This window comes from Meriones unguiculatus, chromosome 1 (genome assembly GCF_030254825.1).
Source record: "Meriones unguiculatus strain TT.TT164.6M chromosome 1, Bangor_MerUng_6.1, whole genome shotgun sequence".
In the NCBI taxonomy this organism is placed as follows: domain Eukaryota; kingdom Metazoa; phylum Chordata; class Mammalia; order Rodentia; family Muridae; genus Meriones; species Meriones unguiculatus.
In genome coordinates this window covers 81,626,237-81,646,449 of record NC_083349.1, presented here as the reverse complement: position 1 = coordinate 81,646,449, position 20,213 = coordinate 81,626,237, and the positions used below count along the sequence as shown (strand labels likewise).

At 36.6% G+C, this 20,213-nt stretch overlaps 1 protein-coding gene across 4 annotated transcripts in view; it reads left to right on the top strand.

Annotated features, from left to right (window-relative positions):
• Positions 1-20,213, top strand: part of Vps13b (vacuolar protein sorting 13 homolog B) — a 641,091-nt gene that overhangs the window by 301,399 nt on the left and 319,479 nt on the right. For all 4 annotated transcript variants that reach the window (XM_060392854.1, XM_060392863.1, XM_060392849.1 and 1 more), the window contains exons 25-27: positions 3,179-3,382; positions 18,747-18,918; positions 19,439-19,553. In XM_060392854.1, the coding sequence (XP_060248837.1) occupies positions 3,179-3,382; positions 18,747-18,918; positions 19,439-19,553 (491 nt within the window). The remainder of the gene's footprint in view (positions 1-3,178; positions 3,383-18,746; positions 18,919-19,438; positions 19,554-20,213) is intronic.

The window sequence follows — 20,213 nt, the reverse complement described above, 5'->3', positions numbered from 1 at the left end:
TGTCCAAAACTCACTTTGTAGATCAGGCTGATCTTGAACTCAAAGCAATCATCTTTCTTCTGTCTCCACCTCCCTAAGTGCTGTTAGTAAAGGCATGCACCACCATGCCCAGCTGGAAATTCTCTTCTTGTAACTCTTTCCTTGTTGCTCAGAGCTGGAACATAGGTGATTTGGCATGTCTCTCCCTCTTCTTCTTTGCACCCTACCCCCTTCTTCTTTTATGAAATTAGGCATTTTGTTATCACCTGGCTTTCTTTCTTTACTTTTATTATTAGTTACATTTTATTAACTCTGTATCCCAGCTGTATCCTGCTCCCTCATTTCCTCCCAATCCCACTCTCCCTTCCTCATCTCCTCCCTGCCCCTTTCCAAGTCCACTGATAGGGGAGGACATCCTCCCCTTTCATCTGACCCTGTTTTATCAGGGATCTTCAGGACTGGCTGCAAAGTCCTCCTCTGTGGCCTAGCAGGTCTGCTCCTCCCTTGGGGGGTGGGGAGGTCAAAGATCCTGCCATTGAGTTCATGTCAGAAATAGTCCCTGTTCCCCTTACTAGGGAACCAACTAGGATACTGAACTACCACGGGCTACATCTGAGCAGAGGTTCTAGGTTATATCCATACATGGTCCTTGGTTGGTCACCTGGCTTTCTTGATCCTTGTGTACACAGACTTCTGAGTGAATAGCTTTTAGGTAAAGTTGTGAGTGTGGGTGTCCATTTCATGTACTAGATCTCCAATTTGCGTTTAGACCTTAGTGAGTATCCTATCTTGTTCTAGATCTCAGTGGGTGTCTATTTCATGTTCTTGATCCTAGTGGGTATTCATTTCATGTTTTAGATTTTATTGGGCATCCATTTCATGTTTTGTATTTTAATGAGCATCCTTTATGTTCCAGATCTCAGTAGGTATCCATTTCTTGTTCTATATTTTTGGTGGCCACTGATTTCTTATTCTGGATCTCAGTGGGTGTCCATTTTATGCTCCAGATCTCAGAGATAAACTTCTAACTGGGTTCCATTCTTTATGATAAGATTTTCTTTATCTTTGAATAGTTAAAAAATAAAACTTTCATTTAGCTAGTTCTTCATTCTCAGATTGCCATTGCTCTTCAGTTAAGTTCACACATAGCTCACAGAATGGTATTCACAGATACATAGTTTTCCTTTATCTCTTAATCCAGTCTTACTGAAGTACTCATAGTGTACCATAAACTCTGTGTTTAAATTTGGAAAAACTTGGGATATCCATACTCGTTAAACCATCCTAGGAACTGTTTTCAAAAGTTACTTATAGACCTTTGAAACCCCACTCCCTTTTCCTTAGACATTTGGGTAGATGGAATTATACAGTTGTAATTTTTTCTAGCTTCCTTCATTCTTCACAGCCATTTTTAGATTAGTTTATATTTCACATGCATCAGACTTTTTTATTGCTAAGTAACATTCAACTATGTGGTTGTAGTTTGGTTTTTCCATTCTTGTTATTAAGCATTTGGGAATTTTCCACTTTTAAGTTATCACAGATAATGTTGTATGTATGCCTCAGCAACAGTCAGCTTTTCTTTTTAGAGAAACTACTTGAAATGGCTAGATAATGTAGTAAATATATACTTTTTTCAAAATTCACAAACTGGATTTAAATTTTATATTTTCAGCAGCAGAAAATGAGAGTTTCTGTTACTCTGTGGTAATATTTAGAATGGTTACACTGATTAGTTATACATATTCTAATTTTGTTGTTGATTTTAGTTCTCAGTGTTTCATTTTTCCAACTGAAATTGATCATTTATTCTCAAAATGTTTGCTTTATTTGGGATGAGAAGTGATGTTAGCAAGTTTTTCTTTGAAAATAAAATTACATTTGACGTTTATGTTGTTATTATTTGCTGCCACCTTAAACACATGTGTTTTTGCATGATTTTAAAAACATAACAGTGGAAGGAAATGGAAGTACTAACAGTAAAAACAGTACTATGCCTCAAAAGTAAATAAACCTAAACCGTGAGGAGTAGAACTTACTTCCTTTGGTTAATGCTGTCCTTATTAGACAGCTCTTTTATTTAATAAAAAAAGAAGCATTTATTCATATGGATTTGGGTTCTAACAAAATTGTTTCTTTTAAGAAAAAAATCTTACTTATGAAATAGACTAGAAGTGTTTATTCTCTGAAGTATTTTTCTGTTTTGTTTTGTTTTGTTTTGTTTTGGTAGAGTCTGTAGTCTGTAGCCATTAGGTCATTTTTAAAGAAGACATATCCATGACTCCAGATTCGAGACTTCATTACACAAAAGCAGTAGAAAACTGTATACCACGCAGGGCTTTGAATCAGGGATACATTGACAGTATTGGTTCTGTGTATCTGTTCTGCCCACATGAGAACCCATCCTCATCATCTGGATGTGTCCCGAGGCTGAAACTCTTCATAAATAGGAGAATTTCACCTCTTTAAATGGCAATCAGAGTATGGTATCCAGCTGTGGATTTGCTTATATGTTATTTTTTTTCATTTCCCCTGGGCTTGTTTTATATAGTATATGCCAATGTGTTCTCATACAAACTCCGTGATTAATGCTTATTTATGAAATCTTGTATAAATATCTTAGAACTCAGTCAAACAATTTACAAGTTAACCAGCTTTCCTCTGAATATTGGAATGACATTTCCCAGGGGAAATCAGTTGGATATGTTTTCTGTCTCTAGAAGTCTCATAATATTTTCCTTGTCCTACTCTTACATCACCCTTTTTACTTGCCTTGCAAGAAATCCCATTTCATTTTTACCTCAGGAAAATAGAGAACATTTAGATAAGGAAATTATCTGAAAAAGGGAGTGATATACTTTCCATAGTTCACAAAGTAATCACATTTACCAGGATATATATTTGCTTTCTACTTTTTACCCAGTTCTCTGTGGAAGAGGAATTTGTATTTGTTCCATTATCATATCTTAAAAGGAATCTACTTCTCAATAATGAACTCTTCTCATTAGATTACTTCCATCCACAGAAATGCTTGTTTGATTATGAAATAGCACAGTATAAGTTGGAGACAAAATGCACTGGCAGTTATTTTGTACACGCTCATATTTCTGGATGTATTAATTTTCTTATATCTAGCATTTCAGTGGGTTATGAATAGAATTCCAAACTTGATTCTTTCCTCCACTTCCCCCATGCTCAGGTCCAGCTCTTTTATGAATTGGCTGACACCATGAGTAAAGTCTGGAATACACTTCAGAAGAGAGGCAATCTTAGTCCGTCTTCAGTCTACCCAGAGACCATGGCAGGGCCTGTCCCTTGTTCTCCAGTTCGGAGCAGTGTAGGCACAGTTCCACCAGACACCAGCACATGCAGCCCATCTGCTGACATAGGAACAACCACTGAGGTAAGTGATTTGAAAGTCTTTGTTACCCAAGGAGAGGGAAAAAGGAATGAAGTTCTCACATCACTGTTGAAAGTGAACGTGACCTCACCATCATGGAAGTTGATAGATTGAGAAGTCCATCCAAGAAGCTCTGGTGTGTTCTGTACTGCCCAGTTCTGTTACCTAAAGTGATGGAAATGCTTCCTTTTTTCTTCCTTTTTCCAAATGAGGAAGAGGTAGATGGACTAGCATGTCTGTTAGCATGAGAACAGTGAGTTCTTAAGCAGAGAGCCTCAATGCTGAGGGTCTCAAAAGCTTTGAGAAGTTTTACAGTAAACTACTTGATTCATTGTAGCTACAGCAATTTTCAATTTTAATTATGGAACACTCCTTTTTTTTTTTTTTTTTTTAAGGTAGAGTTTCTCTGTATAGTTTTGCCTGTCCTGGAACTTGCTCTGTAGTCCAGTCTGTCATAGAGATCCACTTGCCTCTCTTTCTGAGTGCTGGATTAAAGTTGTACAACATCCCTGCACAGCTTTGAATTCTTACTTTTAATAGTATGCTTGCTATGACCTATATGATAGCGTAGCTTATGAAATAAGTGATTTAAATTTGAAGTAGCAAGTTGCTAGACAAAGATGGCTAGAAGTTAATATGGGCAGTTAAATTGAGAGACATTTGTTTTAGTGGGAGATAAAGGTAATTCATCAAATAGATGTTTGTCAGTCCTGTCCTCACAAGAATTTCAGCCGTGGACTTCCTACTATAGAAGTATTCTTTTGAAAAGAGACTTTTATCATCTTCTTAAATGCTGAAAAAGCATTTGACAAAATCCAACACCCATTCATGTTTAAAGTCTTGGAGACATCAGGGATACAAGGCACATACCTAAACATAGTAAAGACAGTCTACAGCCAGCCTATAGCCAACATCAAACTAAAAGGAGAGAAACTTAAATCAATGCCACTGAACTCAGGAACAAGACAAGGCTGCTTACTCCATATCTCTTCAACATAGTACTTAAAGTCCTAGCTAGAGCAATAAAACAACTAAAGGAGATCAAGGGGATACAAATTAGAAAGGAAGAAGTCAAAGTATCAATATTTGCAGATGATATGATAGTATACTTGAGTGACCTCAAAAATTCAAACAGAAAACTCCTTCAGCTGACAAACACCTTCAGCAAAGTGGCTGGATACAAAATTAACTCCAAAAAAAATCAGTAACTCTCCTGTATATGAAGACAAAAGGGCTGAGAAAGGAATTAGGGAAACAACACCCTTCACAATAGCCACTACTAACATAAAGTACCTTGGTGTAACTCTAACCAAGCAAGTGAAAGAAGACCTGAGATTTCACCTTACACCCATCAGAATGGCTAAGATCAAAAACTGAAGTGACAGTATATGCTAGAGAGGATGTGAAGAAAGGGGAACCCTCTTCCATTGCTGGTGGGAATGTATATTTGTACAACCACTTTGGAAATCAATCTGGCACTTTCTCAGACAATTAGAAAGAGTGCTACCTCAAGATCCAGCTATACCACCCCTAGGCATATATCCAAAAGATGCTCAAGTATATAACAAGGACATTTGCTCAACCATGTTTGTAGCAGCTTTATTTATAATGGCCAGAATCAGAAAGCCCAGATATCCCTCAACTGAGAAATGGATACAGAAATTGTGACACAGTCACACAATGGAATACTACTCAGCAATTAAAAACAAGGAAATCATAAAATTTGCAGGCAAATGGTGGGAACTAGGAAAGATCATCCTGAGTGAGACATCCAGAAGCAGAAAGACACACATGGTATATAATCGCTTATAAGTGGATATTAGACATATCATATAGGATAAACATACTAAAATCTATACACCTAAAGAAGCTAAGCAAGAAGGAGGACCCTGGGTAAGAGGCTCAATTCTCATTTAGAAAGGCAAATGGGATAGACATGGGAAGAGGATGAAAATAAGGAACAAGACAGGAGCCTACCACAGAGGAGGACCTCTGAAAGAGTGTATCTAAGCAGATGCTGAGACTCATAGCCAAACTTTGGACAGAGTGCAGGGAATCTTATGAAAGGAGTAGAAAATAGTAAGACCTGGAAGGGACAGGAGCTCCACAAGAGGAGCAACAGAACCAAAAAATCTGGGCAAAGTGGTCTTTTCTGAGACTGATACTCCAACCAATTACCATGCATGGAGATAACCTAGAACCCTTGCACAGATGTAGCCCATGGCAGCTCAGTGTCCTAGTGGGTTCCCTAGTAATAGGAACAGAGACTGTCTCTTACAGGAACTCAGTGGCTGGCTCTTTGATCACTTCATCCTGAGGGAAGAAGAGCCTTACCAGGCCACAGAGGAGGACATTGCAGCCAGTCCTGATGAGACCTGATAGGCTAGGGTCAGATGGAAGGGGAGGAGGAACTCCCCTATCAGAGGACCGGGGGAGGGACAAAGGAGGAGAAGAAGGTAGCATTGGGAGAGAAAGCTGCTGGGATACTGTTGTGCCCCATTCATTAGATACCCAAAAAGACCACCAGAAGTCAAGTCTGTTGCAAATCACTGGAGGATCTTTATTCAAGCTTAAGATCGGGCCGCCAATCTATCCTGATGCAACAGGTTAGAAAGTGATTCCTCCAGTCTCGGGAGGTAGACTTTTTAAAGGGGAAAACTGTAAGTGGGGAATTACAAGCCTTGGTATTACAGGGAAGGGTAATATTGGGGAAAAGGGTTCAAAAAGCCACCAGGCCAAATGGCAAGATATCTAGGGTATATCTATGATAGCCTGCTGGGTAGAAGATCCGTCAATATATTCCGTGGTATTCATGACAACCTGTGGAATGGAGTCCTGATTGTAGTTATCAATTATCACATAATGTGGTATTCATGACAATCTGTGGGGTGGAGGGCCAGGTGGATTTTCTCGAAACCCAAATGTGGTGGCCAAGTTACTTTAAGGACAATCAACTTAAGATAGAGTCTGAGAAACAAAATGGAGTTAGCACTGTTGTCCTCAATTTCTTCAATCCAAAGTGAATAAATTATAATTAATTAAAAATAAATTAATAAAAAATTTAAAAGAAAAGAGACTTTAAAAAGCATTGCAAATGTAGGGACCTCACACACTTTCATTGCTGTTGGTAATTACCATTCGTTCAGTTCATAGTGCAAATGGCAGTATAATGCAGTGTACAAAAGACATGGCGGCCTAAAAATGAGCTGCAATATAAATAAATAGTATTGACATTTGAATAGAAACTATTATGGGATTTCTTCTGGAAAAATGTATTGATAGTTTGGTGTGGAAGTAGTAATTTAAATTTATAATAAATCAATGAGATTTCAATAAGTGAGACTTGGGTACAGTTTATTTTAGTAGAGTTACAGTATAACAAGCTAGAAGAGTAAATGGTCTTCATTTGTAAAAAAATAAAGGCATTTTAAAAGGAATACTGTAAGATAATGAGATCAGTCATGGGTGGGAGGATTTTATTCAGTTACTTTAAAACTAATTCTGAGCGGCAGATGCCTAGTTTGCATAAGGCCCTGGGTTCAATCTCTAGTTCCACCAAAGAATCAAAAGGCAAACTTATTCTGACTTTAAAACCTTCTTTCAATGGTTGTACTTCAGTTCACTTGAAATTAGAGCACTGTTTTTTCTCAAATTTTGTTATAAAGGTAAGTAATGAATTCCCTCAGTGATAATTTATTAATTTGAAATAATTTAATTGGTTTGACCCCTCCACAAAAAAAACCCTAAAAATACAAGAATTTTAATGAAAAAATATTTCTTGATATTAATTATCAAGAAAAAGTAAAAGAGCTAATACGAAGTAATACATCATATTGAGCAGCAAAGAAGTGGCAGTCATTTGCATAATATCTACCCTTCTCTTATGTAGATAGTGTGGCCAGAAGCAGAAATCACTGGCTACCCAGAATAGTCACTGGGCCGAGTCTCTTGGGAATTTGTTCCTTGAGAAGTACCTTCAAATGCTTTGTCTGGTTTGAGTCCATGACGGAGAAGAGGGCTGCTGTGGAGATGGTCCTCATGTGAGCAAGAGTGGTAGAACATGAATGTATTTTACATCTTAGATATTTATATTTTACATACCTTAAAGTTTCTTTTCTTTTCAATTAAATATTTATGTGAGGATTGCAGTGAACTATGAATACACCTGAATTTAAATTTATCTCCTTAATAATTCAGTAGTAAATGGTGACATGAAAATTTGGTGATTTTTTTTTTCTCAATGTGTGTTGGCTGTGGTTCAACCAAACTTCAAGCTTTGGGTCAAGCTTTTATTTTTTATTTTCTTTTTTTTTATATAGTATTTATAGAAACTTGGCTTCATGACCTTTTAAGTTTTTGTTCTCCCACCTTTAAACTATAGGATTACTTCATTTTCGGATCCTTTGAGTTCCTTTATAACAGATGTTATAAAGGATGTTGATTTTTCCTGGATTTGTCTGTGTGTTCAGACATGCCATCTGCCTAACTTAATATAAGTTGTTCTCTCATTGGAAAGCATGGAGAACCTATTTCACACAGAGAACCTATATCATGGGAGACTATGTAAACATTCGCGGCTGTTCCAATGTTTCCAATGTTTCCCGAAACATTGTATTTCTGGACAGCTTATCTTAGTAATCATTGCACTCCTACTGTTTTCTAATTTCAGAAACCCTTCATATTAGCATGTGAGCATCAGAACCATCTGGGCATAGAACATATGTATATGTTCTACGTATGTTTTGGTTATATATACTCCTAACCCTTTTTCACAGTGATGGGGATTATCTGCATCTGTATGAAGTAAAGTAAAACTCCAACTCACTCAGTGCATTATCCATCTAACCCCTACTTCAAGACACTACAGGCCAAATCCGTGAATGTGTTGTTTTTGTTGTGAAAGATCATATACTTTTTTAGCTACTAGTCAGCAAACGCTGCTGTATAAATAAGTATATTCTTATTGTTATTTTCCAATATATAGGTATTGATTTAAAGAAAATTATATTTTATTCATTTGTTTGGTTTTTGAAACCAGGTTTTACTATATATGCCTGGCTGCCTGGGATTTGCTGTATATTTATTCTCAGAGTGCTGAGAATGAAGATGTGCAGCACCTCCCATGCTATAGGAAAGTAGCATGCTAGACGATAACCTGGGGCTGCTGCAGCACACCATACAATTAGTCTCCAGAATCTTCTTCATGCACACAGCCTCAGAGGAAAGTCAAGTGAGTTTAAGAGGAGCCTATCAGTGACTCATGTGTACCTATCACAGGCTGCCTGTTCACTTCTGGATAAATCCCAGGATTGGTGCTGTCTTTGAGTGAGATGGGAATAAAGACTTGTCCGTTTTCAAGGCAAATGTCACTTTATGTCAAGGAGCCTCAAAGTGGCTCTTCATTAGGAGTACTCATTAAATAATGGCTTTGCAGGCATTATCTCTTTGCATACTCAAGTCAGTATGTCAGGTGGGTTTGTACTTTCAAAGTGAAGAATTTGTTGCTACAGAAGCGCAGTAACTTCCCCCAAGGTCATAAGGATAGTAAGTATCAAAGCTGGAATTTTAAGTTTTTGCATGTTCACTCCAGCGTCTCCAATGTATAAATTCTTAAGACTTATGTCCTACTTGAATTTTCTTTTGTAGTGAGTAATCGTCACCATATGTAAATGCTTTCTATGCTGCCTAATTTGTGGTGTCTTATGGGCTATTCCATTTGGTTCTAGGTCGTTCTCAGAGGGTGTCACGTGACACAAAATGGCTCCCACATTCTCTGTTAGCTTTGCTTTCTGTTTCTGCAACTTATTTTTTTTTCATTTCTTCTAGTCACTTTCCATATTCCTACCTTACTTTTTCATTGCATTGTATTATTCCTATCTTGTTTATTTGTTTTTGACATCTTTTTCTTTTCACAAGTTGCAAATTCTTCCTGCAAGTATTTCTAATCCTCTTGGTTTTAGTCAGTGCTTTATTTATTCAGGAGACTGGAGAATGAAATCTGTTAATTCAGTCCTTGGTTTCCTAAAACAGTAAACTTATTTCTGCCACTCACTATGATTTGTTTAGTTCTAACCCAGATGAGGTAGAATTACAGTAGCACTGAAATGAATGTGTGATCAACACACTGAATACATTTCAAAGTTTTGTTGGCAGAAAATATGGGTATCAAAGGGGAAAAGAAAAACAGAATATAGTGTGCTGACTTTGCTAGTAATCTTTTAAGCAACAAAACAAAATCTTTTTTCCTTTTCTCCAAGTTGGATTGTCTGGTTCTTTTGACTGGAGAAAAATATCTCAACCTGTCTGCTGCTTTTCTTCTCTTCGATATGGACCCATTTCCTTAGCTCAAAGAATTAGCTTCCACTTTCTAGAGTACATTTGCAGACTTTATCACAGGAGCAAAGATGTTTTCTCAGTCTGTCAACAGCAGCTGTCTTGTTGAAAGCAGTCCATCCTCAGAGAGATTTTTAGATCATTTCCATTCTGTGCACTAGGAAATGAAATCATAGTGAATTAAAGTTAGCAACACCCAAGGTAGCAGCTGGGCCAACTTTTCACTATGATTCTAGGTTTGTGAAGTTTATGGAAGAGATCTTGGAAGCAGAGTGGGTTTTTATGTCTTCAATGTCAGCATCACATTCTTTAATCCCCCAGTTTAGCATCATAACCTGTCCTCCGGGACAGTGTTGACATTCCTCCCAAAACTTAATCCACTGTGTACTCAGTGTAAGTACGGTTCATTTTACTCCTTTAGATATAGTCTATCTCTTTATTTGTTTTTGTTCTTCTTAATGTTGACAAAATTCTGCTTTTCTTTGTAATGGGATGACGTCTTTTATACTGGTTTTATTCCTCAGTATTTTTGTGTTGTTGGTGGTGGGTGGTTTGTTTTGTTTTCCTGGTGGTGTTTTGTTGTTGTTTTCCTTTTTTGACACAGTTTTCAATATGTAGCCCTGGTTGGCTTAGAATTGGCTACTTAAGCTGGGTTGGCCAGGAGCGCAAAGAAATAGACCTGCCTTGGCTGAGACTAAAGGAAGTCATGTGCCACCACAGCTGGCAATATGTGATATTTTATGCATTTGAGATTATATACATCTCTTGCAAGGTTACTAATTAAATGGATTGAGTTTTAAATGGTAAACTGTCCCTGTATTTCTGAAATATGTACATTTCAGAAACATATAAATGCCTAAAAATCTATTTATCTATTTATTTATTTCAATTTATTTATATCCTGGCTGTAGCCCCCTTGCTTGTCTCCTCCCTCTTTTCCCCCATGCTGCTTCCTTAGTCCACTGATAGGGGAGGACTTCCTCCCTTTCTTTCTGACCCTAGCTTTGGGCAGAGTGCAGAAATATATAAATTTTTATATTTAACTTTTATTTTTCTTTTAACTTTTTCTTTTTTTTTTTTCTCCCTCCACACCCCACCCCTTGGTAAAGGCAGGTTCTTCCCTGGAATTCACTGTATAGACAAAGCTATAGATCTCCCTGCCTTGCCTCCTGGGTGCTGAGTTCTGGGTTTAAAGGTGTGCGCTACCACATGAGACATTTTCTTTTAACTTTTCTTTCTTATCATAAACTTGAAGTATTTTAGTAATAAAGAATATATTTAAAAATAATAAAGAATATTATTTTTTTAAATAAAAATAGCTTTAGAAGTTTTTCTCTTGGTCTGTACTGTGGAAAAGCATAATTTTCATAGGAAAATTCTCTCACTCACTGTATATTACTATGCTACAAAGTAATCACAACCGAAAAGATACTTTGTGTGATAGCGGAACTAAGTAAGGAAGCTTTAACTTAGACTCTCAGAGCAGAGAGACTGATGAGTCACACATTGGAGACAAAAGAGACAAACTTTAAAATGATCGCCAGAAAGCATGGTCTTTTGTCTCCTTACTGCTGTGTTCTCAGAAACCTTGCTTGCTTGTATGCATGCATGGATCCATTCATTCATTTACAGTATCTCCTATGTAGCTGTGGCTATCCTCAAACTTGGTGGCAGTCCTCCTGCCTCTGCATCCTAAGTGCTGGGATTGCAGGCATATATTAATACAATCAACTTAGCAGCTGAATTTTATACCAGTCATTGACATTACTTAGTGATTACAAATCTGAATCCCATTCAGGTGTTTAACCAATGTAAAAAAAAAAAAATTGTTAACCACATTTGATGTGTTGTTTTTAGTGTATAACTAATCTCACACTCATCATCTTTTTTTTTTTTTTTTTTGGCTATGTTTAAATATACACTTTAGTCAGCTTTCCACTTTTGGAGGTCCAATCCATTAAAGGGGTTAAAAGAGACACGAGGAGGGGCTCATGACCATGAAGGACCAGAAGACTGCCTGTAAAATGTTACCTCCTAAAGTTTCTCCCACCTCCCCTTTTAAGCATAAGTGGTAAGCTGCATGGTAAGCCTGTGCCACAGCGGCCTCTGCTGACATTCCAGATTTAGACTACAGCAATATGAAACTTAAAATTCACTAGTTTAAAGTTGTATGACCTAAGTATATTCACTTGTCTAACTGGACAACCGTGTACCTACTCAACTTTTCATCTGCAACAGCTGAAACTGTTGAGCATCTTCCTCTAAATAGGACATCTGACGTTGGAGCAGGGGTAAAGTCTCTTGAGGCTAGGTTCCATTTTTTTCTTGGTGTCATAGAACAATTTTTACACAAATGTTTTCCTTTCTGTGCTTAGTTTACTTCCATTTTCTTCTAGATGGGGTAGACAAATTTATCTTATTCACTAGCAATACACAGAAACACAATGAATTATTGTGTGTGTATTTGGTATCCTGAAACTTTGCATAGTTTATTGGTTCTGAGAATTTGTGTTACAGAGTCTTCAGAGTTTTGTATGTGAAGATTGTCGGCAAAACAAAATACTTGTTTGGATGATTTTTATTTTTTGTTACCTAATTGCTCTGATTAGGCCTTTCAGTGCTGACTTTCCATTCATTAAAAAAAAAATAGGCAGTATTGCAAAGTTAAATATAATTTTAGCTTTTGACAGTTTTTTTTAATGGAAATCTATGGCATTGTTTTGGCTTTAATGAAAACAAAGAGGTAATATACATATTGAAAAATTGCCCTTTTTTGTTTCCATATTCTATATTTATGCTGTTTTATACATTAATAAGTCTTCTTAAATATTATAAATAAAGTTATCTAGATTGGCAGTTTCCATTATCTTAGAAGTAACTTTGGTAAATAATAATTATTTCATGTTTTTAGTGGATATGACTTACAAACTTTTTACCACCATCCATCCTTCTTAATATAAAATGTTGAAAGAGTTTATAGTACCAACTCTAATAGTGATTAATTTAAATCTCTTAGCAGAGTACATAGCCTAGAGATGTATGTACAAGTTTATTATGTCACTATAATTTTATAAGTACTCAAAGCTATACATATGAGTCTGCAGTTTCAAATTTTTGTATCTTTAATCTTTTTAAACATAATTATTTTATATTTTTATCAAACCTGTTTGTTTTTGTTTGTTTGTTTGTTTTTTAAGACAGATTTCACTGTGTAACCCGACTGGCTTAGAATTTGCTCTGTAGATGAGGCTGGCCTGGATCTACCTCCTCTGCCTCCACAGTGCTGGGATTGAAAGTGTGTGCCACCACATTTAGCTGCATCTAATATCTTCATTTCTTTAGAATTAAATTTTGTTTCCTTGGTGAAGGGATAAAAAGAAATTGTGTTAGTTGTTCTTCATGAGGGCAGGTGTTCAAGAAATTTTCTTACACTTGTTAAAGCCCTGTACCACAAGAGACTTTTTTTTTTTTGTACTTCAAAAGGACTCCAGAGGCAACAGCAATAGTTTCAGAGCCTTGTGCTACTAACTGCATAGCATGTTGCTTCATGAAGAGTGGGCAATGTGAAACCAAGCTTTTAATCGTACATGTATGTCGGGTGTGTATTTGAAAACTCTCAGAGGTAATAACATTTTTTGCCTTAGACTGACATAGATACTGTTTTTTGCTATTTTGCTACTTTTTATATGGTTTTATTGCTAATTAATGTTCAGTTTTTTTAAAAAAAAACATGAGTATTTTAAGACATGGGCATTTGTTCTTAGAGGAGTTTGTTGTGTTCCAAGTCAACTATGAGAGTGTGAAAACATAATCTAAGCTGTGCTGGGAAGCTTAGCCCATTTTCATTAAACAGGGAACAAAAACTTGGTGGGTCAATAGATATTCCTAACACCATAACTGTCTCATGGTGATTGTGCCGCTGTGCAGGCTGAGGCAGAAGGAGAGTTTCAGGCCAGTCTGGGTGGCACTGTGATTTCTAGTCAGCTTCAGCTACACAGGGCAACCCTGTCTCAAAAACCTGAAAATAAAGCAAAAGAAAAATCTAAAATGCCAAGTAAGTGCCTAAAACTCCAGTTCTTTTTGCAACAGAAATTATTATGTTGACCTCCCAAAATGTAGAAGCTAATTTTACGCAAAATTTAAGGACACATATTCATTGATCCAGGAATGAAATTGGGTTATTGCTTTAAAGAGCTTCTTAAAGCTCACTGCTACTTGATGGGCATCAACTAGTTAAGGATGCGATGGGCTATCAGAGCAGAGCTGCTGTCAGGTTTCCAGTGACTTAGTCAGGTGCCTTCAGCTGAAGCAGAAGTCACTCTCACTTGTTCAACTAGGCCTTTGGATGGTACAGTTAGCTTGAGCTTTTTCGCTACACAAAAAAGGTTTAAGGCTAGTAATTATTTTAAATATTTTCCTAAAATAAAACTTATTGTATTCATTAGATGATTTATATTTAAAATCAGTGAGAAGCTTTTACTCAAAATGTCCAAATTGTGGTATTTAATTTATCTTTTTACCCTTCAAAGAACATGGAATAAACTGTGTCAAATTGCATCAGATAAGTAAAGGTTGTTGTTTAGCCTTTGTCAGCTATCAAATGTTTTCTACTTAATGCTTTCCCTATTTAAAATAATCATATTATAAACCTATCTTTAGTATTTCATTTATCTGTAGAATTTTTTTAAAAATTTAGATGGTTTTGTACAATAAGGCATAATACTTTTTTCATTTATGTTTATTCTTTAATTGAGATCTACTTTGAAATTCAATTTTGAGCTTATAAGTGTCTAATTCAAATCTCGATTCAAAGACAGTCATTGATCTTTTTATTTACAATTTTAAGTATGTTATCTTATTTACTTGTGTAGGTCCAAACTTTGATGCTTTAAATATAGACTTTACTAGAAAGGAATCTAATGTTGATAAGTACCTTGTAACAATTGTTTGCATTAAGTAAAAGTATTTGTAGTATCCCATATGACGGAAATGGAAATTTTGCAGAGTGATATTTTCACGCTGAACTGCTGGCATGAGCACTGTATTTTCTGCAAGCACAGCTTCAGCTTCCTGTGCTTGTTTTTGTGTTGTGGTGAACTGGGAAGTGCAAGTGAGATTTAAGTGAGATCTATGTTTAAAAGCTGACTGTGAGAAGCCCAGCAGGCTACTTGTTACTGCCGACTTCAGTACAAACAACAGTTCAAGTGTTGGGAGGTTGTGTGATTGAACAAGAATGCTTTCTTATCTTATTTTGATAAGAAAGAGTAGCAGTGTGGCCAATTGTGATCTTCCCTGAGCTCCGAAGCAAGCCCAGGATAAAGGGCTGAAATATTCATTCTTTCAGATGAACCAAGATAAATTTACCTAGAAAAATAAACTCAGTATTTTAGTTAATTTGCCATGAATTTTTTATTTTACAATTGGACTAAGGAGGTGTAGGAAAATAGTTAAACATTACCATTGTGGGTCTAGTTTTCACTATAGATTTGCTTAATAAAGAAAGAAATTAATGCAGAAACATGTTCAACAATATTACAGCAAATGTTATAAATCCAAAAAGAAAATTGAAACTGCATGACAGAGTCGCATAAAAGTTTTTCTCAGAGAGCATGTCTGGTTGCATGCGGGTTGATGCTCCAGGTCCCGCCTCTGAGAAAAAGGTATCAGACGGGTCTGATGCTCTTTGGGTGGATGACACCTAAATGAACATTGGTACAAAGTCCCAATTTATTTCTAATATCAGAGATCAGACCTCTACTCTTGCCTGATGCGTCTAAAACAAAAAGGGGGAACTGTAGAGAGCTGCGGAATGCTATGCCTTAAAGATGGAGCTGGTTTCCGCCTTCCACCTTCCCGATGGTGAGTGCTCTCTGTCAGGAACAATTCCACATTTGGCTAAGGCTGAGGATCTGGCTTGCTTCCGTGTATGTGGACCTATCTGCATTGCCCCCGTGGCACGCCTGGGTTGGCTACCCAGAGGCTATTTAAGCTGTGGGCTGGCTTTCCCCAGGGTGAGATGATTGTTCAAGGTTCCTGAATAAACTGCATTGAAAAAAAAAGTTTTTCTCAGGAGTTCTTACTAACGTGGAAGCCACAGTTCTCAGTATTCTTATCAAAATACTTAGTATTGTTAAAAAATGGATTAAATGCTATTTTCTCTGCACCATTCTTTTCATGGGCTGTGAAGTTTGTTGGAGGATTTGATTAGAAATGTTTCTGTTCTAAAAACTGTTTAAAAAGGCATAATAGCCAAATTGGGGCTTTACCTTGTTTTATTTTTTACTGATTTAACTTTGTAAAAAGCATCTGCTCAACTATAAATGCAATTGCTGAGACTTATGGGCAACCTTTGGGCAGAGTGCAGGGAATCTTAGGAAAGAAGTGGGAAACAGTAAGATCTGGAGAGGACAGGAACTCCACAGGAGAGCAACAGACCCAAAAAATCTGAGCACAGGGGTCTTTCCTGAGACTGATACTCCAACCAAGGACCATGCATGGAGATAACCTAAGACCCCTGCACAGATGTAGCCCATGGCAGTTCAGTATCCAAGTGGGTTCCATTGTAATAGGAACAGGGACTATCTCTGACATGAATTGCTCTTTAATTACCTCCCCCTGAGGGGGAAGCAGCCTTACCAGGCCACTCCTGATGAGACCAACTGACTAGAATCAGAAGGAAGGAAAAGAAGATCTCCCCTACCAGTGGACTTGGGGAGGGGCATGCATGCAGAGGGTGGAGGAAGGGAGGGACTGGGATGGGAGGAGGGAGGGAACCGCGGGGGGGGGGGGGAGCAAAGTGAATAAAGTGTAATCAATAAAGAATTTAAAAAAAAAAAGAAAACCAGTATGAGGTAAGAAAGGCATAAAATAAATCCCCAAGAAAATATCAGGATGCTATATTCTTAAATGTGAAGCTAAACATGAAAACAAAATAACAGACATCACCTTTATTCTTCCAAACTGTGTCAATAAAAAACAAGATTCCTTAACCAATTGCTAAAAAAACAAAAAAAAAAGCATTGGCTCTGGAAATAGTTTATGCTTTTTATTAGATCTTATATTAGACAGATAACAAAAAAAATTTTTTTTCTGTAACTTAAGTTCTAGGAATTGCAACTATGATAGATTTAGGGTCTCCTTATTTTATAGAAATATGAAAAACCGCACAGCTTTTGGTTATATTTGAGACAATGAGGAGGAAGTGGCCAAATAAGGGAATAGAGACCTTGCTAACTAGCTTTAAAAGTTTTTGGCAAGATAGGGGAAAATCGGTAAAAGGCAGTGTCTGTCTGCAGTGTCTGCCAGGCTTGAGCCTCTTTACTGTATGCAAATGAACATGTATGTCACATTGGAGATATGCTAGAGTGACAAAATCAATAGGAAATGTGGTGGCACTGTTTTTAAACTCTTCTTTATTTGGGGTTCCTTAGTACCTCCAGCTCCCTTCCAAGCCCTGGACCCTAGGTAGGAGAGAAAGAAGGTTAGGAGGGACAGGGAATATAGACCTCTTAAGACTTAGTTCCAGCTGGTTAGGGTCATTGGATTCTTTGAGGAAAATATCAACCTTAGTCATCAGAATATCTAGTAGTCCTGCAAACGAGAAGCAGCAGCCTTCTTCCTCCTCCATCTGTTGTCTTCTTTAAGCCCCTCTCTGGGTTCTTGTATTTATACCCTAAGAGTCCTCAGAATTCCACTGTCTGCAGCTGGCAAAGATCATGCGCCACTGCATGGGGCCTGTTATCACCTCTGAATAAACTAAGGCAGTCCCATATCCCACACTAAGGATTAAAACAAAAACCTGTTTACATAACATAACTGAGTTTTTAAAGAAACCAAAACTTCCAGTACAGAAAAGAGCAAGTGCAGGTTCTTTAGGATTGGTGTAGCTTGTTGTTAATAATTAAGCTCCACTTATAAGTCTTTACTATGTAGAAATACTTCCTCTACATTCATGCTTTTATTTATTCTAGATTCTAAGCATTACGTATCATAAAAACTAATTTACAAAGGAGGTAATGGGCTCTGGAAGGTAGAATTGTTATATAAAATCACCTGAGTGGTATATAAAGTGTTTATTATACTGCCTTCTAGACTCAACCTAATTAAGTAGATATAGATATTATGCATGTGTACAAAAGGATCCTCTCAAATAAACATGCTATATTTGATCTGTTTCTGTCCAGATTTTATATGTACAGCTCTGTCTCTAACAGCATGTTTTCCTGCATCTGAGGCTGTAACTATGCAACTCCAATTTAACTTCAAACAAAAGGATTTATTTTGCTTTAGATTACTAAAAGCTTTTGAAAACAACAACAAAATACCCCAAGCAAACAAACACCAAAGTTTTCACAGCAAGTTTGCAACCACAGAATTTAGGATCTTATTCATACCCAATTTCACTTATACCCTAGAAATTGAATAAGTTCATACTTTATTCCTCTAGATTTGTCATACAAAACATTTTATGAAATATAACCTTGTCTCCCAAGAGAAACATTTTCTTGATTGTTAAACTATGCATATCACTTTGTTACAATTAAAAAATTTTCATTCATACTCTGTGTCAAAGACACATTTCTCCTGTAAATGCCTTAAGCCTTGTGGCCCTCAGCTTCTCTGTAGCATCCAATAATCTCCATCAAAAAGTGGAGACAGTAAATACTGATTTTGACTGTGTATTATATAAAATGTATATCTAGACAGCTGGCTGTAGTCCTTGGCTATTTGTAGATCCTTGCTCTGGGAAGGAGGCAACCATTGGCATGATCCCCATATACTTTTAGAAAAAGCTGGAATGCCAGACACCTACACTATGTAATATAAGTTTATATTATATAAACTATATATAATAATAATATATATTATTATATTTAGGGTTGTGTGTTAGCAGTAGCATTTTATATGATCAGAATGTGAATATGGAAAAGTTAAAATAATTATTTCAAATTATAAATTTTATTTTACTTATTTTGGGTTGAATATCAACATTTGATGGTTTTTGTTTTGTTTGTTTGTTTTTTCCTCACCACAGGGAGATTCTATTCAAGCTGGTGATGATTCACCATTCTCAGATTCCATTACCCTGGAGCAAACTACTAGTAACATTGGTGGGTCCAGTGGCCGTGTTAGTCTGTGGATGCAGTGGGTACTCCCCAAAGTTTCTGTAAAGCTCTTTGCTCCAGACCTTGAGAACAAAGACACAGGTACAGGAATACTTTTCTTCTTTACTGCAGAGATAAAATTTTTTTTACTGCTTTTAGAAGAAATATTAAGTATAATTTTCTTCAGTATTATCATTTGTAACTTAACTCTTACTCAAGTGTTTTGAACATTGAATCTCATCACTATATAAAATTTAAGTGTACATGTTTTCTTTGATTTCGTAAAATCCAATTTTGCTTGTTGATAATTAAAAATCACCCCAGTAGCTATGAATCACTTACTCTCTGAGCATAGCAGTGTGTTGCCTTGTCAATATTTAGAGATCCTTGTCTGGTAACAGATTCTTCTATGTTGTTTTTTTTTTCTTAACTCGAGATAGATATATGCCTTCTCCTAACATGAAGGCCCCTTTTGACACTAATGTTGCTTATAAGTGTAGAGGTTTGTGTATTCTTAATGCTCTTCGGATGGTCAGGATATGTTAGCCACTGTGGCATACAGGACTGGGAATTTTGATGCTGACGATGAGGGACTGTTGGTGGTGCGTGTTTTCTTTTGCAGAGGTCTGCGTGGTCAGTGAGCTAGAAGACCTCAGTGCGTCCATAGATGTGCAGGACGTGTACACCAAAGTGAAGTGTAAGGTGGAGAGCTTCAGTGTTGACCACTATCAGAGCAGGTACGCGATGGCTGACAGAGGAGGGGAGCCGTGTTTCCTAGAGCAAGGCACCACTGGATGCTTTTGTTTTACCGTGATTATTACTCTCAGAGGGAATGCTGAACAGTTGAAGTTGTTGTCTTAGGATTCTTTAATTCATATTCAATAACATTTTATAACATGGCAGACAGCTCTTCATAAATAACCACAGTACTGCTCTTAAAACTAGCGCACAAGTGTATGCCATGTGTTATAGATTTGCTAAAGTGCCTAGGACACAGTTGACGTGTCTGGTTGTTGCTCAGTAGTGTACACTGAGGTGGAACACCTGCTTATGCCCTTTACACTTAGGAGATTTCTTTTTTACTGTATATCATAAAAGTTTCATTGATAGACCTAAAACCACTTTATTTCCTGTGTAGTCTCTCTGTGTAAAAAGTAAGATTTATAAAAATATTGTTTATAATATATATATTTTTAATGTCTTAATAATTTTGCCATTAATGTTTCCTAAATCTATGTCCTCCTTGTATGGCTTTATAATATAATTGAGTGTTTTATTATTCATTTAAATATAACACAAATACTTTAAAATCTAAAAATGCTATTAAAAATATTTTAAATAGTATTATATTTTTAGTTTTGCAGTAATTTCTCTCAAAAATAGTCTTAAAACATTTT